This window comes from Cricetulus griseus, chromosome 4, assembly GCF_003668045.3.
Source record: "Cricetulus griseus strain 17A/GY chromosome 4, alternate assembly CriGri-PICRH-1.0, whole genome shotgun sequence".
Lineage (NCBI taxonomy): Eukaryota > Metazoa > Chordata > Mammalia > Rodentia > Cricetidae > Cricetulus > Cricetulus griseus.
This window is the reverse complement of record NC_048597.1, coordinates 134806193-134833496: the sequence shown is the minus strand read 5'-3', so window position 1 is coordinate 134833496 and position 27304 is coordinate 134806193. Positions and strand designations below refer to the sequence as shown.

General features: G+C 50.2%; 2 protein-coding genes across 7 annotated transcripts; one reads left to right on the top strand and one right to left on the bottom strand.

The window, feature by feature from the left end:
* Positions 1-96: 96 nt before the first annotated feature.
* Positions 97-8467, bottom strand: Ccdc159 (coiled-coil domain containing 159). Of its 6 annotated transcripts, XM_027411576.2 has the most exons (13): positions 8264-8467; positions 6566-6672; positions 6218-6438; positions 4665-4716; positions 4254-4342; positions 4087-4168; positions 2941-3136; positions 2301-2368; positions 2145-2221; positions 1677-1798; positions 1385-1467; positions 336-434; positions 97-168 (listed from the first exon to the last, which is right to left on the bottom strand). In XM_027411576.2, exons 1-13 carry the CDS (start codon positions 8380-8382, stop codon positions 164-166), a joined length of 1320 nt encoding a protein of 439 aa, XP_027267377.1. In that variant the 5' UTR covers positions 8383-8467; the 3' UTR covers positions 97-163. The 6 variants fall into 6 exon arrangements, with proteins under 6 accessions (XP_027267377.1, XP_027267376.1, XP_035299415.1 ...); XM_027411575.2 differs by having other exon boundaries at positions 97-434; positions 8264-8408; XM_035443524.1 differs by having other exon boundaries at positions 97-434; positions 4683-4716; positions 8264-8408.
* On the top strand, positions 8459-24843 carry LOC100755455 (ras-related protein Rab-3D). Its single transcript, XM_027411587.2, is given in 8 exon segments — positions 8459-8578; positions 8581-8667; positions 9693-9801; positions 9896-10059; positions 18036-18320; positions 19058-19176; positions 19267-19391; positions 23104-24843. Coding segments are annotated over 8 exon segments (1182 nt in total). The 5' UTR covers positions 8459-8473; the 3' UTR covers positions 23292-24843.
* Positions 24844-27304: the final 2461 nt, after the last annotated feature.

Sequence of the window (27304 nt, the reverse complement as noted above, 5' to 3'; positions counted from 1 at the left end):
CCTAGTCTCTGCATCTTTTGAGACACCAAGAAGTCAGCTAGGGGTGGCATGGGGAGGACCTGGTATTCTTGAACCAGCAGATGCAAAAGTCCAGGATGGAGGAAGGTCTCAGCTAGTTTATTTTCTCTCTGGAGGGGTCTTCAGGGCAAGCAGTCCCAGCTGCTCAAGCTATGGGGAGAGAAGGTAGGTCATGGTCTGGCTTTATCCAGAACTCAGGGCTGCCAGTCAAGGACCAGATGCTCAGACAGAGTGCCAGCCTCAAGGCCTACACTGTGGGAATCACAAGGGGGGGGGCAGATGGTAAGGGTTAGAGAGGGGCTGAGGAGGGTCTGTACCAGGAGGATAGGATCCATTCTTGCTGAAAGGTGTCTCCCAGTCAGAATCGGAGTCCCAGGAGGGGTACTGAGAAGACAGGCACAGGTGTCCCTTGTGGCCTGTGGGAAAGACATGCCCTCTTGGCTCTTCAGACCCTGAATATGACCCCCTAGCAACGTCAGAATATGGACTCAGCATCCCTTGAGATGAAACTATACCAATTCATGATCCAGACACCCACATCCCTTATATGGCCCAAAGTTATACCAAATTATATCAATGATCCTTGAAATGTTCCCTTAAAAAGATCCCATAAGGGGCCAGAGAGGTGGCTCAGTAGTTAAAAGTGCTATTAGCTGCTCTTCCAGAGGACAGTCCCGTTCCAGAGGATCTGATGCCTTCTTGTGGTCCCTGAGGGCACCAGGCATGCAGGTGGTGCATAAATATATGCAAAACACCCACACACATAAATAAAATAAAATACATCTTTTTTGAGGGGAGGGGTGGGTTTCAAGACAGGGTTTCTTTCTGTGGCTTTGGAGGCTGCCCTGGAACTAGCTCTGTAGACCAGGCTGGTCTCGAACTCACAGAGATCCACCTGCCTCTGCCTCCAGAGTGCTGGGATTAAAGGTGGGCACTACCAACCCCTGGTAATAAAATGCATCTTAAAAATATCCCATAGAGCTAAAAATGGTGGCATATATCTGTAATCCCTGGGGAGCCTGAAACAGGAGGATCAGGAGTTCAAGGTCATCCTTGGCTACATAGTGAGTTTACGTTAGTCTGGGCTATGTGAGACGATACTTAAAAATACCAAGAGACTTAAAAAAAAATCTCACAGATCCTAAATGTGACCCCAATCAGGTCCTGCATGAAACAGGTCTATGTAGCTCAGGCTGGCCTTGAGCTTGGTGTTCTCTTTTACCTCCCCACCCCCAATTTCTGGGATTATAGGCCTTCAAAATCTGTCAGTGTAGCCCTGGAACAAGACTCCAGCCAACGTGACCCTCTGAAGGCCTCTGAAGAGAATGACCTCCCCACCACCTCCCCATTACTCTCAACCCCTCACCCTTGAGACAGGAAGCCCTGGGCCTGGTGCCCATAGACAAGGCAAGACAGTCGATCGAGTTCTGCAGACTGTGGACAGCAGACCTGTAGGGAGACAGAGAGACAGGGACCCCAAGAGACACTGGGGTATCCAGGGTACCCCAGAATTGGAGCTAGGGTAAGGAAGGCTGTGGAGAGGGTGATGCCTAGGAAAACTAGGCAGGACTAGAACTAACTGTGTTCCAGAAGCATCGTGGAGGGGGGTGGCTAGAGGAGGGCTAGGGGTCAGAGGTCAGACTGGAGGCTGGTCTCACCATATGTTGCTCAACTCCTTCTGTAAATCATCCTTCCAGGTGCAATTGCCTTCTGCCAGCACCTCTTCAGCCTCTGGGTATGAACATGGCTCATAAGCCTGCTGTTTCATCTTGGTCAGAACCTGAGGTTCGGGAGGGAGTTAGGGGAACAAGCAATTAAACACACATGCAATGATGACCAAAGAGAAACGTACTCATGATGTTGCACTTTTATCCTCGGCTGTATTGAGAGCATGGAACCCTCAACGAACACAACTTTCTGATGGGGGAAGGGTCGCAGCTATTACACCCATTATATGCAGAGGCAAATTGAGGTCTGGAAAGAAAGTGATTTACCCATAATAACAGCACTAAATGGCAGAGCTGGGATTTGAATTCTACCTCCTAGAATCAGTCCAATGGTGGAAGCATGAGGAACCTCCCATGTGCCTGCCCCACGTCCCACAATCCCTCATTTTCTCTACTTACCTTTCGGCACTTCACCTGTGTTTTCTGCATCTTCTGGATATTCAAGAGGTTCTCTGAGATCTCATCCTCCTGGGCCTCTGTTGGGGCGAGAGCTCAGTGGACAGAGGAAGCAGAGGAGCCCCACCCCTTCCAAGCCGCGGGCTTTCAGGCACTCACGGAGCTTCTGATAGATGAAAGTCACTTCTTCCCGCACCAACTCCAGTTCCTCCCACAGGAACTTCTTGCTGAGGGGAGAGAGGAGCCTAGACCCACATTCCCAGCCCATTTCCCAGGCCGCCCACGTCCGCATCTGCCCAAACCCACTTACAGCTACAGGCTCTTCCCTCCGCCCTAGCTCCTTCCAGGGTACCAGGCTCCACCCACAGCACCTGAGGCCTCGCCTATAGCCTCAGAAAAGGTCCACAGCCCGAGGCTCCACCCAGCCCAGGCTCCGCCCACAGCCCCAGACTCCGCCCACAGCCCTGGGGTCCGTGCCTTCACCTCGCAGTCTACTTTCCCCTTCCTACCTGGATCTTCCCAGCCTTGTTCTCTCCTGATTTCCACTCTCCAGCCTCTCCACTTCCCTCAGTCTTCTGATGCACTGCCTCCTCCCCCAACCCATCTCCAGCTTGCTGTCTCCCTTACCTTGTAGTCCCTTAGACTCAACACCCTCTACCTAGCCACCAATGTCCCATGGAGCAACCTGTCCTGTTTCTGTGTCGTTTCTCCCAAGCCTTCCGCTCCCTGCTCCATTAAGTTCCCTCAATGGTGGCCTGCTTTCTTGCAACCTCCACACTGCCCTCCTGTCCACACCCACCTGTCCCGGATTTCCTGGGCCAACAGCTGCAGGCAGCGAGTGGTACGGGCCTGTTGGAGCTCCTCACTGTCCCTCAGTGTCTTCTGCAATTCCTGCAGGCCTTGGGCCAGAGCCCCATGCAGCTCCTGCTGACTCTGGTCTTCAGCCCTCTTACGGCCTTCCTTCTCTCCTTGGAGGCTTAAGGGGCTCCACACTTCTGTAGAGAGGGTGGGAGACCCTTGACTTTATTTTTGTGTGCGGCAGCACATGTATGTATATGTTCACATGTTTTGCATAGGTGTGTGACAGGTACACAGACACGGGGATGTGTGTGAAGGAAGGGAGGTCCCAAGTCAAAACTGGATGCCGTCCTCAATTCTTCTCCACCTTATCTTTTGAGACTGGATCTCTCACTGAGCCTGGAGCTCCAAAGTTGGAGCTAGGGAGCCCCAGGATTCCTCCTGCCTCCACCTCCGCAGAACTGGGATGACAAGTGTGCCCCACAAACTTGAATTCTGGAGATAAACCCAGGTCCTCATGCCTGCATGGCAAGCATTTTGGTAACAGCTGTCTCCCCAGCCCTGGAACTTCTTGACTTTTTAAGATTACATATTTCTATTTTATGTGGTTTATGTTTCAGAGGTGTTTTACCTGGTGCCCATGGAGGCTAGAAGTGTGTGTCCTATGCCCTGGAACTGACAATACAGAGGGTGTGAGCCACCATATTTTTGATGCTGGGAACACAATCTGGGTCTTCTGCAAAAGCAGCTAGTGCTCTTCACTGAGAAGCCATCTCTCAGCCCCAGGGCTCTCTTGGTTTTTGGTTTTCCAGACAGATCTCTATCGAGGCTGACATCTACTCTCTAATTAGATGAGGGTAGCCTTGAACTCCTAATCCTCCTGCTTCCATCTCCCAAGTGCTGGGATCACAGCATGCACCACCAGGTCCAGTGTTATTCCATGCTGGAGGTGGAATCCAGGACTTCATACATGTTAGGCAAGTGCTCTACCAACTGAGGCCCAGCCCAGCCCAAAAATGTGGGAACCAGCTATGGGCCTGAGGCCAGTCTTGACTCAGCTGTCCCTGGTGCTGTCTGATCTTGACCTAGAACTTATTTTTACTGACTTCCAAACTCACTCAGACCTTGGTTTCCATCTAGTCCTTACCTTCAAGCTGCTGGATTTTGATCTGCTGTAGGCAGCTCTCCTTCTCCAGCATGGTCACAGAGTGGTTCAGGAATTCGAAAGCCTGTGGAGCAAGAGGAGGATGTGAAGCCCTGGAATGCGGAGGGGGAGGAGGAGAACAGGGGTGCAGAGGTGGTAGAGGGGCTCACCTTGGTTTGAGCCTGCAACTGGGTCCTGAGGGACTCTAGTTCACACTGAAAGAACTTCTGAGAGTCAGGGATTAGCATGGTGTTCTTAACTGTGGGCAATGGCAAGGGGGATCAGGTAAGATCAGGGCAGAGATGGGGTATCAGAGGAGGGAGAGGGGCATGTATAGAGCAGGGGACCCCTTGGGCCTTGGTTCTGGAGAAGAAAGTGGAAGTAGGGGGCATGCAAGATGGCTCTGTGGGTGAAGGTACTTGCCACCAAGACCTGAGTTTGAACCCATGGCCTCACAGGGTACGAGGCCATGGTAAATTGTCCTCTGACCTTCAAAGGTGTACCACGGCACACACACACTCAAATACAGGAAGTAAATAAAAGTAAAGGAAAAATTAAGAGGGGCTGCCTTCCAGTCTCACCAGGAAGAGGGTGCTCGCCTTTTACTTTGGAAGAGCAGGGCTCCAGGGACTTCTGGGAAAGAGGAGAAGAGGAGAGTGGTGATGTATTCCCAGATAGCTTACCTTGATGCAGGTTGGAGGGAAGGACAAAAATGGTTCTCTTGAATTCTGGTTATCCTTAGCCAGGAATTCAGCCAAACTGTGTCTAGGGGATTCATCCACTGCCCCTACCTCCAAGTTCATCATCTGCACATGCTCAGAGTGTGCTTGTATGTCTCATATCACATGTCTATGGCCCCTGGATTGACCCTGACAGAAAGCAGATGCTAGGCTGTCCCTGGTTTGACCTTTCTCCTTAAGGTACAAGACATCAGTGACAGCAATGTCCATAGAGGACACCATCAGCACTTGACATACCACCACAAGCTGCTGTTGGACGCCATCAGCCACCTACACACAATTTTAGACACAAGTATGAGTCTCACACAATCAGAAACCACATAGATACAAGAACTAAGAAACACTACACACACACACACACACACACAGAGAGAGAGAGAGAGAGAGAGAGAGAGAGAGAGAGAGAGAGAGAGAGGACTTAAAATCAGGGTGAGACATTGGAGCACATGCCTTTAAATCCAGTGCTTGGGAGGCAGAGACAGGAAGATCTCTGTGAGCTTGAGGCCAGTCTGGTCTACATAGTGAGTTCTAGACCAGCCAAGGGCTACACTCTGTTTTTTGTTTATTTTGTTTTGTTTAAAGAGCATAATGCTTTTGAAGAAGACCCAAGTAGCCAAGTTGGAAGGCTCACAACTACCTGAACTTCAGCTCCAGGGACCTGATGCCCTCTTCAGTTTTTGTTTTGTTTTGTTTTGTTTTTTTCCAGACAGGGCTTCTCTGTGTAGCTTTTTGTTTTTAAAGATTTTATTTATTTATTATGTATACAATGTCCTACTTGCATATTTGCCTGCATGTCAGAAGAGGGAAGAGGGCACCAAAGAAGATTTCATTACAGATGATTGTGACCCACCATGTGGTTGCTGGGAATTGAACTCATGACCTCTGGAAGAGCAGCCAGTGCTCTTAACCTCTGAGCCATCTCTCCAGCCCCTCTGTGTAGCTTTGGAGCCTGCCTGCCTCTGCCTTCCAGGTGCTGGGATTAAAGGCGTATGCCACCAACGTCTGGATGATGCCCTCTTCTAGACTTGAAGGGAATTGCAATCAAGTGAACACACACACACACACACACACACACCTTCAAAACCTTCAAAATATGAAAGTCAGACATATTGTCTCCATCCTATAATCCTAGCATTCTGGAGATGGATGCAGAAGAAATAGGAGTTCAAATCCAACTTTGCCTACAGAGCAAGTCAGGGTCAGCTTGGGCCACAAGAGACTTTCTCAAAATAAATAAGACACACAAATAGGTTTCCTTCTGTTCCTTTTTCCTCCCTCTAGAAGTACCGTTCTAGGTGCTGAAGACTACACAAAGGTCCCTGCTGTGCAACCCCTCCCCTATGCTCCACAGTGGTACACAGCAAGTGCATTCCTAGGTTAATGGGGGAGATGACCTTGGTTGTGCTGTGGGTCCTCTTCACAAAGTCCTGGTCATGATTATGTTCCTTGTAGAAGTCTGAGTCTGAGTTGGAACAGGAGGTACCCTCATTAGGCTGAGACGTTAAATCCCACTCTTGCCTCCATGACACAGACTTTGATGCTTGTTGTGAAACAGCGTTCACAATCTCAGGCTCCAAGGTCCTGGACCGGCGAGTCATACAATCCAAAGCCCTGTCTGAGGAGGACCATAGGGGGAAAGGTTTCCTTCAGGGACAAGTGATAGAAAGCTTGCCATTACCAGCCCCTCCCAGCTCTCTAGCTGTATACTAGCCGCCCCCCCCCCCAGGAACACCAGTACTTGCCTCTCTTCTCTTTGGCAGGCCAAGATGGGATGGAGAGTGGAGGAGGTGAGCTAAGATAAGATACACCGTAGTCAGAGTCCCAGGGTAGGCCGGCCAAAAGAGGGTCACTGTAGACAGGGGGATGGGAAGGGCTCTGAGACCAGTCTCTAACTCCCAATCCTTTTATTTTTAGTTATTTATTGTTGTTTTGGGACAGAAGCTCATGTAGCCTAGGCTGGCCTCCAACTCATTATGTAGCTAAGGATGACCCTGAACTCCTGATCCTCCAGCTTCTACCTCCCTAGTGCTAGGATGACAGGTGTGTGTCACTACATCCACTGTATACAGTGCTGGGGATGGAACCCAGCTGTGTGCTAGGCAAGCACTCTGCCAACTGAGCCTCAGCCCTGGAGTCTCCCCACAGCGATGTTTCAGCCCAGAAACTTTTTAGGGCTGGCAGAAGTGGAAGTCAGATGAAAGATAAATCCAATCACAGAGGTGAAGTTGGGCTGGGTTGTGAGAGTGCAGACACCCCACAAAAAGCCTCTAAGGCCTCGGCGGGCTGGTGAGAGGACTCACTGAGGAGAGCACTTGCTGCCAAGCCTGACAACATGAACTGGATCCCCAGTAACCAACGTAAAAGTGGAAGGAGAGAACCAGCTCCACAAACTGGACCTCCAATCTCTACATGTGTGCCATGACATGTGCAAACTTATACACACACCTCATACACGCCTAAGAATAATAACATTTATATGAACAAAGAAACAAAGTAGGGGAGGTTGGGGTGGGACTAGGAGGAGAGGATGGAGGGAGGGGAACTGTGATCTGAGTGGGAAAATTAATTAATTAATAGAAAGAAAGAAGGTAGTCACAGGCCTTTAATCCCAGCACTTGGGAAACAGAGGCAGGCAGATCTGTGTGAGTTCAAGGCCAGCCTAGTATACACAGGGAGTTTCAGGCCAGTTAGGGCTACATAGAAAGACACCCCCTCCCCCCCGACACACACAAACAAACAAAAAAGGAGGGGGGCTTGAGAATTGGTTTAGTGGCTGTTCTTCCAGTTCCCATGTTCAATTCCCAGCACCCACATAGTGACCCACAACCTTCTGTAACTCCAGCCCCAGAGGATTTGAGGCCCTCTTCTAACTTCTGCAGGTACCAGGCACGAAAGTAGTGCACAGACATACATGCAAGCAAAACATTAATATACATAAAACAAGATTTTAAAATCTGAAACAACAAAACCACATAAAGAATCAGCTGTGGTGGTTCACCCCTTTAATCCCAGCACTCAGGGATCCTTGAATTTCAGGCCAGCCTCTACAAAGCTAGTTCCAGGCCAGCCAGGGTTACACAGTGAGAACCTGTCTAGGAAAAAAAAAAATCATCATATCACTTTACTGGGCTGTCCTGATTACACAGATTTGGTCCATTGCTTGGCAAAAGAGAATCTGTTCTAGAATGTCACCTGAGGACCACAAATGCCCCAGAAGAGTTAGAGGGGGAAAGGAAAGAGGCATTTCAGAGCGTCAGAGAAGGTAGATATCTAACCATGCCCGCCCTACCCCCACCTCAATTGATTCTTCCTACGTCCCCTTCTCCAGAGAGTTCTTCGAGCAAGGGGGCGTGACCACTGGTTTAGCCCCGCCCCTGAACTGCCAATCTTACACCCGGCCAGTCTCCCAAACCCCTTTATATCCCACACCTACCACATACCACCTGTTCATGCTCTCCCACCAGGGACCACGAAGCCAGTCCCCAGCTGTGACGAAAAAGTTTTGATCCCGTGGGGACACCATCGCTGGAAAACGCAAGGTGGCCGAAGGTGGAGTCATAGAGAAGGGCGTGGTCTTCACTTAAGCCCCGCCCGCCCTCTAAGGTCAGGCGCGGAGCTCATTGGCGCCTGAGCATCTTTGGTGTGACTGGATGAAGTTTGGAGAGGCGGGACGGCAGGATGATTCCCGCAAGCCGACTGGGCAATCCCTAAGTGGGTGGGTCCAGAGGTGTCAAATGTACGATCTTATTGGCTTCTGGCTGGCTGGGAGGTGGGGCGAGGCCTGTGGTGCGGAAAAAAACCCGAGAGGTGTCTGGAGAGCCAGAGCTGCACAGGAGCTGCCCGGGTTCGTGGTCCCCACCCCTGACCTCGCGTGCTCCAACGGTGGGGTCATATGGGGGTCCTGGGGGTGCTTTGGGATGTTTCTATAATGTCTCGTGTTTCTAGATGAGGGCTCTTGTTGTCTGCAGAGCCTGGATGATCCCTGAAGACTTAGGGATGAGAACTTGAGCTGCTGGGACTCAAGCTTTTGGGATTCTGTAAAGTGCAGTTGATATTGTAGTCTAGAGAAAGCCTGAGATCATTTGTTCTAGAATTTTGTTTGTTTTTGAGACAGAAGGTCTCATGTATCTCAGGTTGGCCTCCAGCTCCAGATCCTGTCTGTACCTCTTCGTGCTGGAATGACACAAAAGAGCCTGTGCTTGTCTTATACAGAGCAGGAGCTGGAGCGCAGGGCTTCCTGCACGTGAGGCAAGCCTCTGCCAGCTGAGTCACCTTCCCGACCGGCCGGAGCCTAAGCTATTGGTTTGTTTGTTTTAAGATAGTTTCACTGTATTCCAGGCTGTCCTCAAACTCAACGATTTTCCTGCATCATCCATATGTTGGGATTACAAGTGTGATTCATCAGGCCAGTCTCTGTTTTTAAATGCTTTTTGGAATGGAGGAATGGCAGTCCCCGTGTCAGTCTCCCAAGTGTTGGGATTTACAAGTGTGAGCTTCCACATTGGGCTGAGATTGTTTGTTTTCATTTTATACACACACACACACACACACACACACACACACACACACACACACACACACGTGCGCGCGCGTGCGCGCAGCTCTATTATTTTGCAAGTGTTGGGGAGTGTGAGGATAACACCAAGTCTCCGACAACAAAGCCACAATTCCAGCCCCGAGACTGAGCTCAAGTGGGCTGGCTAGGCTGAGACTGTCCAGGGACTGCTCTGGGTTTTCCCACTGCCGTTTCCAGGCTGTTTTCCCTCATCTCTGCACAGTGTGAGGCTGGCCCTAAATATTCTCTGCCAGGTCTCAAAGCTAGGGGCAAAGGTTGAAGGTTAAGCTGAGTCACTGGTGCTTCCTTCCCAGGGCCACAGGATGGAGGAAGGTGAGGATCCAGGAAGCTTCATTAAAGTGGTCCACTTGCTGGTCTTGTCTGGTGCCTGGGGCATGCAGATGTGGGTGACCTTTGCCTCAGGTAGGGACCTCCAATCTGTTCTTTAGGGTGGGGGATGAGTGGGAGGGGAACCTGGAAGGGTCCTAATGGGTGTTTGTGGCCCTCCACTTCCCAGGTTTCGTGCTCTTCCGGAGCCTCCCTCGGCATACCTTCGGGCTGGTACAGAGCAAGCTCTTCCCCGTCTACTTCCACGTCTCCTTGGGCTGTGCCCTCATCAATCTCTGCATCTTGGCTCCACAGCGAGCCTGGATCCACCTCTCACTCTGGGAGGCCAGTCAGGTATGAGGGTTTGAGGGCTACCATTCTCTGAAGATTTGTCCCCAAGACTCCATGAGGGGCTTTGGGGGGGGCTTTATTTATTTATTTTTTTGTGTGTGTGTGTGTGTGTGTGTGTGTGTGTGTGTGTGTGTGTATGTGTGTGTGTATACATTTGTGTGCACATGTGCACAATCGTGTAGAGGCGGGGGCCGATGTTGTGTCTTCCTCTGTCAACCTTATTTTTGTTCCTTTGAGACAGGGTCTCACTGTGTGGCCCCTGCTGTCCTGACACTCACTCTGGAGACCAGGCTGGCCTGGAACTCACAGAGATCCGCCTGCCTCTGCCTCCCGGGTCCTGGGATTAAAGGCGTGTGCTACCAACACCTGTTGTTGCTGTTGTTTGAGACAGGGTCTCTCATTGAACCTGAAGCTCACTGATTTGGTCAGATGAGCTGGCTGGCAATCTCCAGGGATCCTTCTATCTCTGTCTCCCCAGCACTGAGGTTACAGGCATGAGCCACCATGCCTGGCTTTCTAACTTGGATGCTGTGAACTCAGGTCCTCATGCTTGTGTGGCAAACACTTTACTGATCCATCTTCCCAGCCCCTCATTTGATGTTATTCTTCATAGTGCTGGGGATGAAACCCAGAGCCTTGCACATGCTAGGCATGTGCTCTACAGGTACATCTTCTTGTCCTACTCGGAGAGTGGAGTTATTCCGACAGGGTCTTGAACTCAGTATGTGGAAGATGAGTTTGAACTTCTGGTCCTCCTGCCTCCTGAAATTACAGGCATGTTCTACCACACACAGACACCCTGCCAACTCAGCTACGTCACCAACCCTCCAGTGGAAATATTTTTTTGTTATTTTCTTTTTGGTTTTTTGACACAGGGTTTCTCTGTGTAGCCCTGGCTGTCCTGGAGCTCACTCTGTAGATAAGGCTGGACTTGAACTCAGAAATCCACCTGCCTCTGCCTCCTGAGTGCTAGGATTAAAGGTGTGCACCACACTGCCCAGCTTTTATTATTTTTCATTTATGTGTTTATTGTCTGTGTGTGGGTATGTGCATGTATGTGTGGGTACCCTCAGAGGCCAGAGGTGACAAATCCCCCTAGAACTGTAGTTATAGACAGCTGTGAGCTGCTCAAAGTGGGTGTTGGGAACTGAACTCAGTCCTCTGCAAGAGCAGTATTCTCTCTTAACTACCAAGCCAGCCATCTCTACACCCCCAAAGGTGTAGCCCAAGCTGGCCTCAAACTTGTGATTTTCCCGTTTCCACTTGTGATATCCCGTTTCAGGATATCCTCCTGGTTTGTATCCCACAACTAGCTCAAATGACATTGTTTTGAAAGGGGAAATGAAATGCCTCTTATTCCTGGTAAAGACAGAGCTGGTCACTGGGTGTCCTTGAACAGCGCACACAGCCTGCATAGCTACCCCCTGGCAGCCCTGTCTGTACAGCCTTATCTTCCCCATTGGCTCCTGTTTCCTCTCTGCCCAATAGCTGGGCCTCCTGCCAAACTGGAGTGACTCAGCTGAGCTGAGCTTCTGACCTGAGTTCATTGTGTAAAAACTAGCCAGACTGGGATTTTGGGTTTCCCCACTCCCATCTACACATTCCCTCAGCCACAATGTAAGGAACATTTCTTGAAGTTCAGATTTCCTTACCCTTCCCTCCCTCTGCTCTTGAAGTTTTCAGATGTGGGCAGGTGAGACTTGATGGGTGTATCAAGAGTCATCTCTCGGCCCTGTGTTGTGGTACACACACCACACAGATGTGCACATGCACTCATCACCCAAGGATGTAGGAGGATGAGCCAGGGAGATTGCACAAGTTCAAGGCCAGCCCTGGCTACATAGTAAGTTCCACTCCAGCCCAGGCAACTTAGTGAGACCTTGCCTCAAAGTGAAAAGAGTAGAGGCTAGGGTATGACTTGGGCAGAAAAGTGCTTCCAGCAGAAACATGGGGACCTGAGTTTGAATCTGCAGCATCCATTCACATACCAAACAGAGGAATTACCCAACATTTGGAGGGGTGGGAGTCAAGGGTAGAGACAGGCCAACCAGTCAGTCCAGCTGAATGAGGGAGTTCTAGGATCAACAAGTGACACCATTTCAAAAACTAAGGTGGATGGTTTAGCAGCAAATACCTTTGCTACCAAGCCTGTGATAATCTGAGTTGGGTCCCTGAGGGTCTGCAAGGAGGAAGAAGAGAAATGACTCCTTAGAGGTACTCCAGTGTGCACATACACACACCAAGAAATGTTAACACACACACACACACACACACACACACACACACACACACACACACACACGCAATAGATTTTTTTTTTTTTTTAAAGAGAAAGGGCCAAGTGGTGGCGCATGCCTTTAATCCCAGAACTAGGGAGGCAGAGGCAGGGGCCTCTCTGAGTTCAAGGACAGCTTGGTCTACAGTGTGAGTTCCAGGACAGCTGGGGTGAGAAACCACACTTTTCACCCTGCAAAGGGTGGGAAGCCCAAAGGCAGACTCTGGCCTTCACAGAAACACACATACATGTGCACCTGCAAGCATATACATGAATAAATGTACATACTATATATGCACACAAGTGAAAAGATGGCTGAGGCCTGAAGATCCATCCTATATACTGCAAAAAACACGTTTTGAAGAAGTTTTGGTGTTCAAGGAACAGTAGGAGAGCAGACTGTGCCCTGGACCCAGGGAACAGAGAGAAAAAGCCATAGATTCTTTCCTAAGGACACCTACTTTCAGGGTTTCCCGTCTGGGTGCAGGGAACTCTCTAAGCTATGAAGATGCAGGCATACCCTCTCTCGGGTTCCTCTATCCTCTCAGCCCCTCTCACCTTGCCTCCCCATAACTGTCCTCAGCTTGCTCTACTGCTACTGAGCCTCACACTGGCCACCATCAATGCCCGTTGGCTGGAGGCCCGCACCACGGCCGTCATGTGGGCCCTGCAGACTGTGGAGAAAGATCGAGGCCTGGGGACAGAGGTGCCAGGCAGCCACAGGGGTCCCGACCCCTACCGCCAGCTGCGGGAGAAGGACCCCAAGTACAATGCTCTCCGCCAGAAATTCTTCCACTACCATGGCCTATCTTCTCTCTGCAACCTGGGCTGCCTGCTGAGCAATGGGCTCTGCCTTGCTGGCCTTGCTCTGGGGCTCCGGAGCCTCTAACATGGGCCCTATGTGTCAATAAATGCTTCTTTGGAGATGGCTGTGGTAATTTTTTTCGACCCCGAGAGAAGCCAGGTTTTTTTTTTTGTTTTGTTTTGTTTTTTTTTTGTGTGTGTGTGTGTATCGTGCACACTAGTATAGCACTCAGTCTCAAGTTTCCCCATCCCTGTTGCATGATACTTTGGAGTGTGAGCTATTGCAGCTCCAGCATGTCTTCTCTAATAATGACCATTTATTTGAGTGCCTGCTGTATGCCTGGCATGGTGCTAACCATTGCCCTTACTATGTGTTGCTGCAAGAACAGCAGGTTCCCACCTCTCAGGCACAATTGAATTTCCTATCCTGATGCTGTAACTGGCATTTTGACTTGTTTTGGCTGATGAGATGTGAGCAGAAGTGGCATGTGTTTACAAGACAGGATAGAGCTTGTTTCATCTTTCCCTAGTCCACAGCATCAATCCTGAGATGTTAATCTAGCTGAGTGGTATCCTGGAGACTTTGGGTGCTGCTTGTTTCTGAGAATAACTCAGTTCTAGTTAACACACTCCACCTCAACTCATATGTGTTAGAGCTTTGGAGACAGCTCAGCTGTTCCCTTGAGGTGTCTAGGTGAGCAGAGAGTTCTGTGTGTGTGTGTGTGTGTGTGTGTGTGTGTGTGTGTGTGTGTGTGTGTGTGTGTACACGTGACCATTTGTGTTTTGAGGCAGGGTCTCTGGGGAACTCTGTAGTTCAGGTTGGCCTGAACCTCATGACAATCTTCCTGCCTCAGCGTCTCGTGTGCTAAGCTTACAGGTGTGAGCCACTAATTACATCAGTCTCTGAATATTTTTGTTTTGAGACAGGTTCTCACTATGTAGTTTAGTCTGACTTGAAACTTACTATGTGGTCCAGGCTAGCCCCAAATTTATGGTAGACCTCCTGCCCTGGTTTCCCAGGTACTAGGGTTAGAGGCATGCACATCATCTCACCTACACACACACACACACACACACACACACACACACACACACACACTTTTGAGGCAGCGTCTTGTATAGCCCAGTCTGGTCTTAAACTTATATACCTGAGTATGACCTTTAACTCCCAATCTTTTGCCTTCCCCCACCTCCCAAATGCTGGAATTACAGGTGTAAGCCACCGTGCCTGAATTTCTTTTTTTTTTTTACACTTATGTATTTATTAAATATGTGTATGTATGTGGAGGTCAGAGGAGAGAACTTGTGGGAATTGGGTTTCCTTCTATGCAATGGGTCCCTGGAATCCGTGGGTTTTCCTAGTGGCAAGTGCCTTTGCCCACAGATCCATTTTGATGGCCTCCCAGTATTATTCTGAATTCCAAATCTTGCTGTGTGGCCTCAGACAAATATCTGCCTTTCTTTGATCCTTAGTTTCCTCATTTTTAAAACGTGTTTTAACTCCAGGAGAACCTCAAGCGTATTGAATAGAGTAGCCCAGCACCCCTCAGGGCAATGTGGGACAGGGAGTGTGCCTGACAGTCATGAAGTCCTGGTCTTCACCCCCAGCACTTAAAAGAAAATGGGGGGGGTTGATGGAGAGTGCTTGCTTAGTATACAAGAAGGCTTGGGCTCCTTCCTAGCACCACCTAAAGTACGCATGGTTTTGCACACCTCCAATCCCAGACCTTGAGAGGTGGAGGCAGAAGGATCAGTCTATTATTTATTATTGGCTACATAGAGAGTTTCAGGCAAATCTGGACTAAATGAGACCTTGTCTGAAAAACAATAAAATTTGTTTAGTTTTAAAATTTTATTTTACATGAGTGTTTTGCTCACAAGTATGTCTGTCCATATTGGTTCTTGCTGCCTTATGCAGTAGGAAGGGGGGGTCAGGTCCCCTGGAACTGAAGTTATGGATGGTTGTGAGCCACCGTGTGGGTGCTGAGACTCAAACCCAGATCCTCTGCAAGAACAAGTGCTTTTAACCACTGAGTCATCTCTCCAGCCCCCAAAATTACAACAAGAAAAATAAAAGCAAAAACATGGGCACACACTTGACAGACGGGAAAACTGAGGTCGGGAGTCACAGTCTAGAAAGTGGAGGTGGGAGTAGAACCAGCTGCTGATGTTTTTCTCTTAACCACAGAGGGCAAGAAGACATTTTCTTCTTGTAGTTCGGGGAAAGGAGATGTATGTTTATAGGGGAGGCTATGGTGGGACTTAAGGCCCTTTCCTGCTCCTCTGGGCTTCTTAGGCCAGCCTGACTCCTGTCAGGCCCCTCACATCTAGCCCCCACCCCACACCTCTTGGGCCAGCCAACCGCGTGCTCTCATCTGATTGGCCCTGGCTCGTGTACTGCAAGACTCAGCCTTGGGGACAGCCCCTCCACGTCTATGCCCCGCCCACTTCTATGCCTAGTCTGTGGATAGACTCCAGCCACCGACACTCTACCACCAGGGCCACACCCCTCAGTTCCCCGCCCACGTTGGGCTTCTCTTGAGGCGGGCCCGCACCTGTCAGACCCAACTCCGCCTGCGAGGCTTAGCCCTCTCCGCTAGGATTCTTGCTGAGTCCTGGCCCCGACGGGCCACGCCCATCCCCTGGCTGCTGCTCTTGCGGATTCCCCGCCAGCAAGACCACGCCCACCCAGAGCCGACTCTCACGACAGCCCCGCCCCTAGAGGCCCCACCCCCGCATCGCTCCTCCTCTCATTGCAGCCTCGCCCCCTCCACCTGGGCGGAGCCGGAGCGGGATCCGGGTGTCAGTGCTGGCCGCGGTGGCTACGGGGCGGGGGTCGCGGCCGTGTGCGGGCTGCAGCGAGTTCGTGGGCGGATCCTGGTGTGCGAGGCGTGACCCTTGGTGAGTCCCGAAGGGAGGGCGCCAGCCCGCCCGCCCGCCGGTTCGCGCGTGCGCTATGACAGGGATGGGCTGGGGTCCGCGCGAGGCCGGGTCACGAGCCCCAAGCTGCGCTGCTGGCTCTTCCAGGTTCCCCGCGCCCCGCTGGCTTCCTTCGCGAGCGGCGGCGGCGAGGTGGGCGAGAAGCCCAGCCGGGGGCGAGCGAGGGCGCCATATGGTGATGGGGGAGGCACCTGCTGGTGCACGCAGTGCAGTGACAGCTTGTCTGCCAGCCTTGAGGACCAGGGACCCCTCGTCCTCCCGGAAGAGGAGCCGCGGTGGGGCGGGGGCCAGCCTGAAGGCCCTGCCAAGCGGACGCTTTGCGGTCCCTCCTCAAACCCGTTCTCCCGGAACACAGGGTGGGGTTGGCTGCGTTCTCTTTGGAAATGCACGGGGCAGAGAAACAGAAAACACCGAAGGCCGTTGAGAAATACTTTTGCTTGGGCTTCGGAGAGCGACTTTAGACAACTGGGGAAGCCTGGGGAGCTTGGAAGGGCAGCCTAGATTTGGATTTAACAGCACGCTGGAGTGTGGGCAAATAAAAACAGCAGGATATGGGGTGGTGGTGGTTTTTGTGATCATTGAGTGGCTAGGATAATTCCCTTGGATTTGATGACTTTCATTCCTGTCTCTGTGGACCATGGCAGGGGTGAGTCAGCTTTGGCCAAGAAGGAGCCAGGCCCGGCCCCTTTGACAAATAAAATGGCAGGTACCCACTTGGAAGCATAACTGGGGCTTTAAACTATGCTATGTTTATAGAAATCTCCTTACCTTGGGGCAGGGAAAGGGTTAAAGTGGACTTAAAGGGAAAAGGACAGGCATCTCAGTGGCAGGCACCAGCAAAATCAACATCCAGGCCCTGCTGTAGGGGGCTCTTGTCTAGTTGGCAGTCACCACCCCTCTCCAGCTCACACCTGGCCATACCAGCTGCTTGCACTGGGCAAAGTCCAGTCTGCAGCCCGTGCAGCTTCCTCGCTACCACTGGCCCTGAGTTTTCACCCGTTACCTGACTTCTGTACCTCAAGGCAGAAGATCAGAACCTTCCACTATAAAGGCTCCATTTTGCCTTTTTTAATTTTTTTTTTTGAGGCAGGTTCTTATGTAGCACAGTCTGGCATTAAACCTCCAATGTAGCACAGGATGACCTTGAACTGCAGATCCTCCTGTCTCTATCTCCCTAGTGGTGGAATTACAGGTGTGCACATCACACTTGGTTTACTGGGTGCTGGGGTTGAAACCCAAGGTGAGTACATCCCCAGCCCTGTTTCACCTTTGAGTAAAGGTTAAACAGCAACCACAGCCCTCCTACTGCATCTTCCATAAAAGGTGAGTGTTTTTCTGTTTTCTGCACAGCTGTGTCCCTTCAGAGACCAGTGTCTGGTGCAGAGAAGGACTGGGCAGAGGTTTGTGGATGAATAACAAGAGCCATTAGGAAGGGCATTTAAGGGTGCATACCTGTACGTAATCCGAGTTCCAGAGGCAGGGATCAGAGGTTTGAGGTCATTATCCACCACATGGAGAGTTTGAGGCCAGCCTGAGCCACATGAGACCTTTTCTGAAAGAATCTAAAAAGAAGAAGAAGAAGAAGAGAGGACTGGTGAGATGGCTCACCTGTTAAGAGCAGGCATTGCTGTTTCAGAGGACCAGACTTAGATTCCTAAAGCACAGGTCAGACAGCTCATGAGCACCTGGAACTCCAGCCCCAAAGTGGAGGTACATACCTGTCCCCGCCCCCATAAACTTGGCTGTAGAGGCAGGAGGACTGAGAGTTAGAGGCAAGACTAGGCTCCAGAGTGAGACCTTGTTTCCTCAAGGAAAGGAAGAAAGAAACTAGGGCTAGGCGGTGGCTTTGCAGGTAAAGGCACTTGCTGCCCAGCCTGATGACCTGAGTTGGATCCCAGATCCACATGTTGGGAAAACTGACTCCTGAACTCCTCAGCTGTTGGTATCTCCCCTCTTCCAGGATTCCACTCTTTCCCGTCAGGATTCCAGGCCTCCCCTCCAAGCAGATCCCACCGAGATGGCATCCGCTGGTGAGCCCCCTGCCAGCCCAAGGGATGCAGCCGACCAGAACTTTGACTACATGTTCAAACTGCTCTTGATTGGGAATAGCAGCGTGGGCAAGACCTCCTTCCTGTTCCGCTATGCCGATGATTCCTTCACCCCTGCCTTCGTGAGCACTGTGGGCATCGACTTCAAGGTCAAGACAGTCTACCGACATGACAAGAGGATCAAGCTGCAGATTTGGGTGGGTTGAGTAGCCATGTGGGGAACTGAGGGGGGCAGTCAATAGAGTCAGATCCAGAGTAGAGTTCCCAGGAGACAGAGAGCAGCCCAGGGCAGGGAGATGTCTTTCATCTCTGAGGTAGACTCATCGGGATGTGGGAACATGCCCTGCCCTGCGTGGCCTGTGGAGGGACAAGGTGGACAGAAGGTGCCTGCTGGAAGTACCAGTTGTGAGGAAGAAGTTGGGGACCATCTCGGGGACGCCCATAGAGGCTGCCAGGTTCAGAGCTATACCCTGTCCCTAGTCCAGCTGTTGATATCATCATGGTAATGAGGAGACCAGGTAGCAGATCAAGATGGTGGCCTAAGGCCCGGATGGCTCTTCTCTGTATCTATTACATTGGTTCTTGGAAACAAGGTTAGAGAAGGTCATAAATGGGAGACAGCTCTGCACACTGGAGCCCATGCAGGGCAGAGCTGAGTCAGTTAACAGAGTTCTCAAGATGCAACAACAGCTCTGGTGATGCTTGTCTGTAATGTCTCTCATTAGGATGGGCAGGGAGGGCAGACTGGTATTCCTTCAGTCAGATTGAGTATGAGGGCAGGACCATACTTCCCCATCAGATTGGGCCTGTGGAGGCAACACTACTCTTTTCCCATCAGACTGGACCACAAGGGCAGACCTGTGCCCCTTTCAGAGCCTTGCAGAGTCAGGTAGGGAGCAGATGGCCCCTAACTGACTCACTGCCGTTTGCCTAGGACACAGCAGGCCAGGAGCGCTACCGGACCATAACCACAGCCTACTACCGTGGAGCCATGGGCTTCCTGCTCATGTATGACATCGCCAACCAGGAGTCCTTCACCGCTGTGCAGGACTGGTGAGTGCTGGCCAACCACAGACATGCCACCGGCCTTTGTTCTCCCGTCCCCCACCTTTAACCTCCCTTTCAATGTCCACAATCCCACAGGGCTACACAGATCAAGACCTACTCTTGGGACAATGCCCAGGTCATCCTTGTGGGGAACAAGTGTGACCTGGAAGATGAACGGCTTGTACCTGCTGAGGATGGCCAGAGGCTTGCTGATGATCTTGGTTAGTGCCCAACCTGAGCCACGAGTCACATCTCCTTGCTCCTAACGCTCGTCTTCACCCTTGAGTCCCAGTTCCACAGTGGTTAACTGAGGATCTGGTAGGGAAGAAAGGAAAAACCCAGGTGTTGGGGCTGGGGAGATGGCTTGGTGGGTGAGTAAGAATGCTTGCTGTTCAAATATGAGGCTCTGAGCTAGGGTCCCCAGAACCCACATAAAAGGCCAGATATGGCCACATACACACACCTTAACGCCTATAACCTCAGCACTGCGGGGGGAGGGGGGTGGGAGTGGCTGAGACAAGGATTACTGAGGCTTGCTGGCTGCCCAGCTAGCTTTAGGTTCAGTGAGAGACTCTGTCTCAAGGGAATAAGTTGGGTGTGAGAAAGCAGGGCCGCTGATGTCCTCTTCTGCCTCCAGGGGCCCTCATAGATACCTGCACACAGATATGCACATACACAACACATACTTCCCAAGATAATCCTATTAGAACCAAAGAAAAGACACTTAGAAGGCAGAGGTTCAAGACTGGCCTGGGCTGCATAGTGAGTTCTAGATCTGGCAAGGCTATATAGTGAGAGTCTATCTCAAAAACAAAACCAAAAAAAAAAAAAAAACAAAAAAAACCCAAAAGCACAAAACAATAAAAGAGCCCAAATAAGCAAAAGAAACAAAGAATTCATATGAGTTGGGGGAGTTGACATGTTGGTAATAAAACACCAAATTTGCCCAAGAAGACAGAAGAGCACAGGAATCTCACCAGGCTCCAAATTTTGTCATGTCTTCCACCATCTTCACTCAGCCTGTGGCTTCTAAGCATTTACTCAGGGCTCGGCCTGAAGCTTAGCAATAGAGCTCCTGCCTAGAATCCCCAGAGAGGGGCCAAGGGCATGCATGGCTCAGTGGTAGAGCCCCTGTCTTGCCCTGCTTTCCAATCCTGTACCAAAAAATAGCCCACTGTCTTCCTCACATGTGCTTTGAATCAGGGACTGAGAGCTGCAGGAAGAACCATGCCCTCCTTGGGCTGGTCCATCGAGTAGCAGAGAGGAGTGTGAAGTGCAAAGTGTGCTCTTATCTAATCAGGATTACTTAATTATAGAAACCAGATGGACCTCCTCGTGCTAAGCATCTTTCTTCCCTCCAGGTTCCAGCTTCCCGTTATGCCCTTCCTGGGCTGGGGAGCTGAGAGATGGCCTCACTTTGCAGCCCATGCTGGCTTTGAGCTTTCAGCAGTTCTCCAGCCTCAGCCTTCTGAGTCCTAGGATTACAAGTGTGTGCCATTATTCCTAGCTAACACACACACACACACACACACACACACACACACACACACACACACACACACACACACACACACACACACACACACCCAAAGACAAAACCCTCATACTAAGAAAGCTAATTTCAGCCAGGTGGTGGTGGCGCAGGCCTTTAATCCCAGCATTTAGGAGGCAGAGGCAGGTGGATCTCAGTGAGTTCAAGGCCAGCTTGGTCTACAGAGCAAGGTGCAGGACAGCCAGGGCTACACAGAGACAAACAAAAAAACCTTTCAACTTTTTATGTCCCTTTAGAAATCACATGTGTGCCACAGTGCACATGTGAAGGTCAGAGGACGACTTCAGGAGTAGCTTTTTGCCTTCTACTGTTTTTTCCAGAGATTGAACTCAGGCTAGTCACAGTCAAGCTTGCATGGCGAGTGCTTGTACAGGCTGAGCTATCTCACTGATGTGCTGCCTCTCTCTTTAAAACAGTGCTGGGGCTCAAACCCACAGCCTTGTGCAGGTTACACTTTACATTTTTAAAATCTCTTTTGATAGAGGGTCTAACTTTGTAGCTCTGAAGTCAACGGTCTTCCTGCTTGGTCTCTGTAGTGCGGGATCATGGGTTTGCCCTGGTCCTTAATTTGATTACATTTGTGTGTGCATGTGGTGGCCGGCGTACATCAGGTGTCATCCTTAGGGACAGGGTCTCCCACTGGGCTAGGCTAGCTGGCCAGCAAGCTCCAGTGCCTCCACCTCCTCAGCACTGGGATTAAAAGCATGCTCTACCACACCTGGCTTAAAAAAAATGGTTGCTGGGAATCTGAACCCAGGCCCTCATTCTTTTCCATCTGGGCCATCTCAGTAGCCCCAGTACACTGTTTTTGTTTTTGTTTTTGTTTTTTAAGATTTTATTTATTTACTATGTATACAACATTCTGCTTCCATGTATATCTGCACACCAGAAGAGGACACCAGATCTCATAACAGATGGTTGAGAGCCACCATGTGGTTGCTGGGAATTGAACTCAGGACCTCTGGAAGAGCAGTCGGCACTCTTAACCTCTGAGCCATCTCTCCAGCTCCAGTACACTGTTTTAAATTACACTTCTTATTTTTATATATTTTTTTTATTGGGGGCAGGTTTAGAGACAGGGTTTCTCTGTGTAGTCCTGGCTCTCCTGGAACTTGGTTTGTAGGCCACTCTGGCCTTGAATCTGCCTGCCTCTGCCTCCCAAGTTCTAGGATTAAAGGTGTGAGCCACCACTGCCTGGCTTCTCTTTTTAAGTGTGTGTGGGTGCTTTGCCTACATGTGTTAGTGAACCATGTACTGCAGTACCTGTAGAGGTCAGAAGAGAGCACCAGATCCCTCAGCTCTAGAGTTACAGATGGTTGTGAGCTGTTGTGTGGGTTCTGGGAATTGAACCCAGGTCCTCTGGAGGAACAACCAGTGCTCGTAATGGCTGACCTGTCTCTCTAGCCCCATCATTTATTTAGTGTGTATGTGTCACACACACACACACACACACACACACACACACACACACACACACACCTGTGGTGGGCTATCCTTCCCACCTTGGATGTTCTAGGGATTGAACTCAAATCATCAAACTTGGCAACAAGTACCTTTACCACTGAACGTATGTCTGTCTCCTGAAGAGTCTTAGCTAGGCATGGTGTTACAGCCTGTGGTCACTGCACTCTGGCAACTGAGGCAGGAAGATTGCTGAGTCAGAGCTCTGTGAACTATTTCAACATTGCTACATAGTGAAATTTGTCTCAGGACTTCAAAAGGGTTAAATGAGACTGGGAAGGACCCTAGAACTGACCTTAGACCAGGCATGGCAGTGCACACTTACCATCCCAAGGGGCTTGTGGGCTAGCCAGTCAAGCCTGCTGGGTGAATTTTGAAGTCAATGAAAGACCCTGTCTCAGAAAAAAAATGGTGATGGCAGCTGAGGAGCAACACACCTAAACACTTATGTGCACACACACACACACACCCAAACACATATATGCACACACACACAAACACATATGTGCACACACACACACAAACACACGTGCACAGACACACACACAAACACATATATGCACACACACACACCCAAACACATATGTGCGCACACACCCAAACACATATGTGCACACACACACCCAAACACATATGTGCACACACACACACCCAAACACATATCTGCACACACACACCCAAACACATGTGCACACACACACACACCCAAACACATATGTGCAAGTGCACACACACACACACACTCAAACTCATATATGTACACACACACAAACACATATGTGCACACTCCCCACACACACACACACATTGGGTCAGGCGGGAATGAGCTCAGAATACAGGTTTGAACAATTCCACCTTCTAAGCCCAGCTCCTTGGGATTCACGTGACTGTTGCAACTGTCCCACCTTCTGTCCGTCCAGGTTTTGAGTTCTTTGAGGCCAGCGCCAAGGAGAATATCAATGTGAAGCAAGTGTTTGAGCGCCTGGTGGACACCATCTGTGAGAAGATGACTGAGTCCCTGGAACCCAGCTCTAGCGTGGGCAGCAACGGAAAGGGCCCAGCTCTTGGAGATACCCCACCCCCCCAGCCTAGCAGCTGCGGCTGTTAAGGGTGGCCCTTGACCTGCCCACACCTGCCCACACCTGCCCACTCCTGCCTTTTGAAGGACTGCAGCCAAGGTGTGAGCCACAGGGGCTGCCTCCAAGCTCAGGGCCTCCCTCCCTCCTGCCCACTTTCCCTTCTGCACAACTGCATCTCTAATTCTCTCCATGTTGATAGACCCAGGCAGTCCTGGCTACAGCCCACACCCCAGGCTCTGCTCAGCATTGTCTAAGGGTGTGCAACACCCATGCAGGTGCTTACTGCTTCCCAAGGCTTTTTGATGGGGGTGGCTATACGCAGCATCACCTTCCATGAGTGATGGAAGGGACACTCCACGCCTTCTACCTTAGAACCATTTCCCAGGGGGATGCCCTACTGTCCATATTGTTGGCTAAATGTGTCCCCTGGTGTGGGTTGCTGGACAACTTAGCCCTGGCAGCCTCTTCAGCTCAGGTCCACCAGCTTGGCCTTGAACCTGCCTGTGAACTGACTGTAGCCAAGGATACAGGCAGGTCTGTAGTTTCTCCGTTCTGCTTCCCTGACATCTACCTGAAAGCCTGTTTTCTGGTTATACAAAGGACAGAGTCAGCCATCCATGGCATTGGTGACTCTCCAAAGTGCCTTCCAAGCTTCTCCTGAATCCATGTCACTTAATGTGGGTTAATCTATCCCATCTCATCCAGAACTAAATTTTGGAACAATCCAGGCTCTATCACATGGGGGCTGAGAAGTGCCCCACCTTTAGCACTCAGAGCCAGGGGTTGAGGCTGCCTGCCCAGGTCCCCGTCTGCCCGCCTGGCTGTGTTTTAAGCAAGAGCTTTACACATCTTACATCCTGTGTAGAGAAGGAAGTGGAGAAACAAGCCCACAAAGGGTGTGACTTGCTGGTCAGTTTCTGATGACAGGAGTTGGGCTCTCCATCTGAGGACTCTTGTAGAGACCCAGTGTCAGTGTCATCCCAATCATCAGTGGCCCAGGGACACTTTGGGGTTGTGGGGAAGATCAGGGAGAGGGCATCAGTGGCTACACAATGCTTTTGTTTGTACCTCATGGGAGCAGCAGGCACTTCAGTGAAATGGAGATGGGCTGTGTGTTGTCATTGATGTCTCTACAAACTTGGGACTTAACCCCTAGGATCCCAGTTCTCTCCAGCTAGGAGGTCCTTCCTACCCACTGACCAAACTCCCCTACACACCATTGGATCTCACGGCTCAGGCAACACTGCCCGAAGCCCAGATGGTCCGTGTTGCACATCCCTGATTTTACATCAGGGGTGGAATCTAGTCCTTCAGTCCCAAATGATTTCTGCAGCCTTATCAAGCCCAGTTTCTTACCGGGGCATGCATGAGCTATGTGCCTGGCTTAGGCTCCAGCGTACTTCTAGCCCTGCTATCCTTAAGGCATCTGGATGAAGCTGTCTTTGTACAAATTGGATGAAAGGGAATGGATAAATCATTTTAGCAAAGTGAGAGCATCTGAACACTTGGAGGGAAGAGTCAAGTTTTTTTTTTTTTATGTTGCTTTATCATTAAACAGTCAAGACAGCAGAGTCAACAACCTGCTGGGTGTGGTGGCATACACTTTTAATCCCAGCACTGGGAGGCATAAGCAGGCCATTTCTGAGTTCTAGGCCAGCCTGTTCTAGAGAGCAAGTTCCAGGACAGCCAGGGTTACAAAGAGAAACCCTGTCTCGAAAAGCCAAAGAGAGAGACAGACCCTGTCTGAAGCAATTAAAAGCAATAAAAAATAATAATTCAGCAGTGTCTGGAACTGGGGCTCGGTTGCTAGTGTTTGCCTAATGTGTCGCACAAGGTCCTGGGTTGAAGGCCCAGCACCACACAAACTAAGCATGTGGTCCAGGGATGCCATCCTAGTGGAGTCAGGAGGGTCAGATTACTATCTAGGATGCTAAGGCTATCTTGGAACTATATGAGACTGTCTGAGAGAAGAAAAACACCTTTAATCCTATCAGATTCTGTCACACGGTCCATTGTTCCTAAGCTACTGCCCAGCATGGTGGCAGGCCAGTTTGCCCTTAGCTGTGGTTATTCCTGACATTCCCTGTAACAGAATCACCTTTGACTGGATCTTGGGCTTGGACTCTGCTTCCCAGTGATGTAAGAGGCTCCCTCGGTTCTATTCAAGTAGCTGCAGAGGAAGCTGCCCTGTAGTTTTCACACAACTGGAGATGAGGCTGGTGGGATGGCTTGTCTGGTGAGGTCAATTGCTGCCAACCGAGCCTGATGACCTAAGTTAGATCCTGGGATCCATGAGGTAGGAGAATTGATCCCTTCAAGTCATCCTCCTACCTCACACAGGGTGTGCACACTCATGTAGTCAATGTAAAAGAAAAAAAATTTAACCTGAATAATGTGAAAACTTTGTTTCTTCAACCAATTAAGGAAGACTTGAACTTTTTTGAACTTTTTGATTCCTCTAGTAGGTTTTACCAAAGATGGGTGATTGGGTCACTAGTGAACGGAGGCTGCCATCTGTGCAGATGGTCAAGGGGGATGGAGGCCTATTGAGTTTATAGACAAAAACTAAGATGAAAACCTGGGAATGAAGGCTTCTGTGCCACAGGAGAAGGCCAAGAGCAACCAGCCTCAGGTGCCTTCTCCACCACTGGCAATGTGTTCTTTCAGAGAGAAGTGGCCATGGCTGCTATGGTTTGATGGTCTATGATTTTTTTTTAGGTTTGGTTTTTGGTTTTCTTTTTTGAGGCGGGAGTGGGGGGTGGGGGGTGGAGGTGTCTCATGCTGTAGCCTGGCTGGCCTGGAATTCTGTCTAGACCAGGCTGGCCTTGAACTCCCAGAGATTTACCTGCCTCTGCCTCGCTAGTGCTGGAATTAGAGACGTGTACCGCTATGCTGAGCTGACTCTCCTGCCTGGAGGAATTATAGGCTGTACCACAAAACCATTTGATGAAGTACTGGGGAGGCAGCCCAGGACTTCCTGTATGCTAGGCAAGTGCTTTGCCAACTGGACCTTGACTGTTTTCAAGGAGTGATTCTGCTCCTGGCTCCCCTCTAGCAATTCTGAAACAATATTGAATCAACTCTGATCTGGCTGTTCATGTCCCCAAAATCTGATGAGCAGTCTTGGAAAAATGCATCCTTTTTCCAGTGTGATGAAATGAAGCCATTTGGAGGTCCCATTCTTATATTACTTAAGTCCATTACAAAGTCAATGCTTTTTGGTTTGTTTGTTTTTTTGTTTTGTTTTTGGTGCACAAAGTCCCATCAGGCCTGGGGCTGTTTGTGGCCAGGCCACCGCCACTACCCTGGCTCTAGGTCTCACTTTGTGGGCTGGCTAAATAGTTCAGTGGGTATTTGCCTCCGAGTCTGGTGACCCAAGTTTGATTCCTGGAACCCACGTAGTGGAAGTCAGATTCATCCAAGTTGTCCTCTTGTCTCAGGGTTTCTATTACTGAAATGAAACACCAAATGACCAAAAGCAAGGTAAGAAGGGAAGGGTTTATTTGGCTTACACTTTCACATGGCAGGAACTCAAGCAGGGCAGGAACTCAGGGCAGGAGCTGATGCAGAGGCCACAGAAGGGTGCTGCTTTGGCTTCCCATGGCTTGCTCAGCCTGCTTTCTTATAGAACACAGGACCACCAGCCCAGGGTTGGAAACCACCCACGATGAGCTGGGCCCTCCCCTATCAATCACTAATTAAGAAAATGCCCTACAGCCAGATCTTATGGAGGTGTTTTTTCGATTGTGGTTCCCTCCTTTTAGATGATTCTAGTTTGTGTCAAGTTGACATAAAATGAGTTCCACATGTATGTTGTGGTACATTTACCTACCCCACTCCTAAAGATAAAACATGTATAAAACTCCCTTTTTAAAGAATTGTTTGTTTTATTTTGTTTATGATTGTTTTGCTTATATGTATATATGTGCACCACTTGCCTGTTTGGGGCCTGTAGAGGCCAGAAGAGGTCATTGGATGCTCTGGAACTAGATTATGGGTGGTGGTAGGCTGACACTTGGGTGCTGGGAATCGAACCCAGGTC

Excerpts from the sequence above, each read along its gene's own strand:
- Ccdc159 (XM_027411575.2), bottom strand. The coding sequence starts at position 8,382 with ATGACTCCACCTTCGGCCACCTTGCGTTTTCCAGCGATGGTGTCCCCA. Across the intron at positions 6,673-8,263 it reads TGGGAGAGCATGAACAGGTG|TGACCCTCTTTTGGCCGGCC; the intron begins GTATGTGGTAGG and ends CCCTGTCTACAG. Across the intron at positions 4,717-6,217 it reads GGACCCACAGCACAACCAAG|AAGTCCCTGGAGCCCTGCTC; the intron begins GTCATCTCCCCC and ends CCTCTTTCCCAG.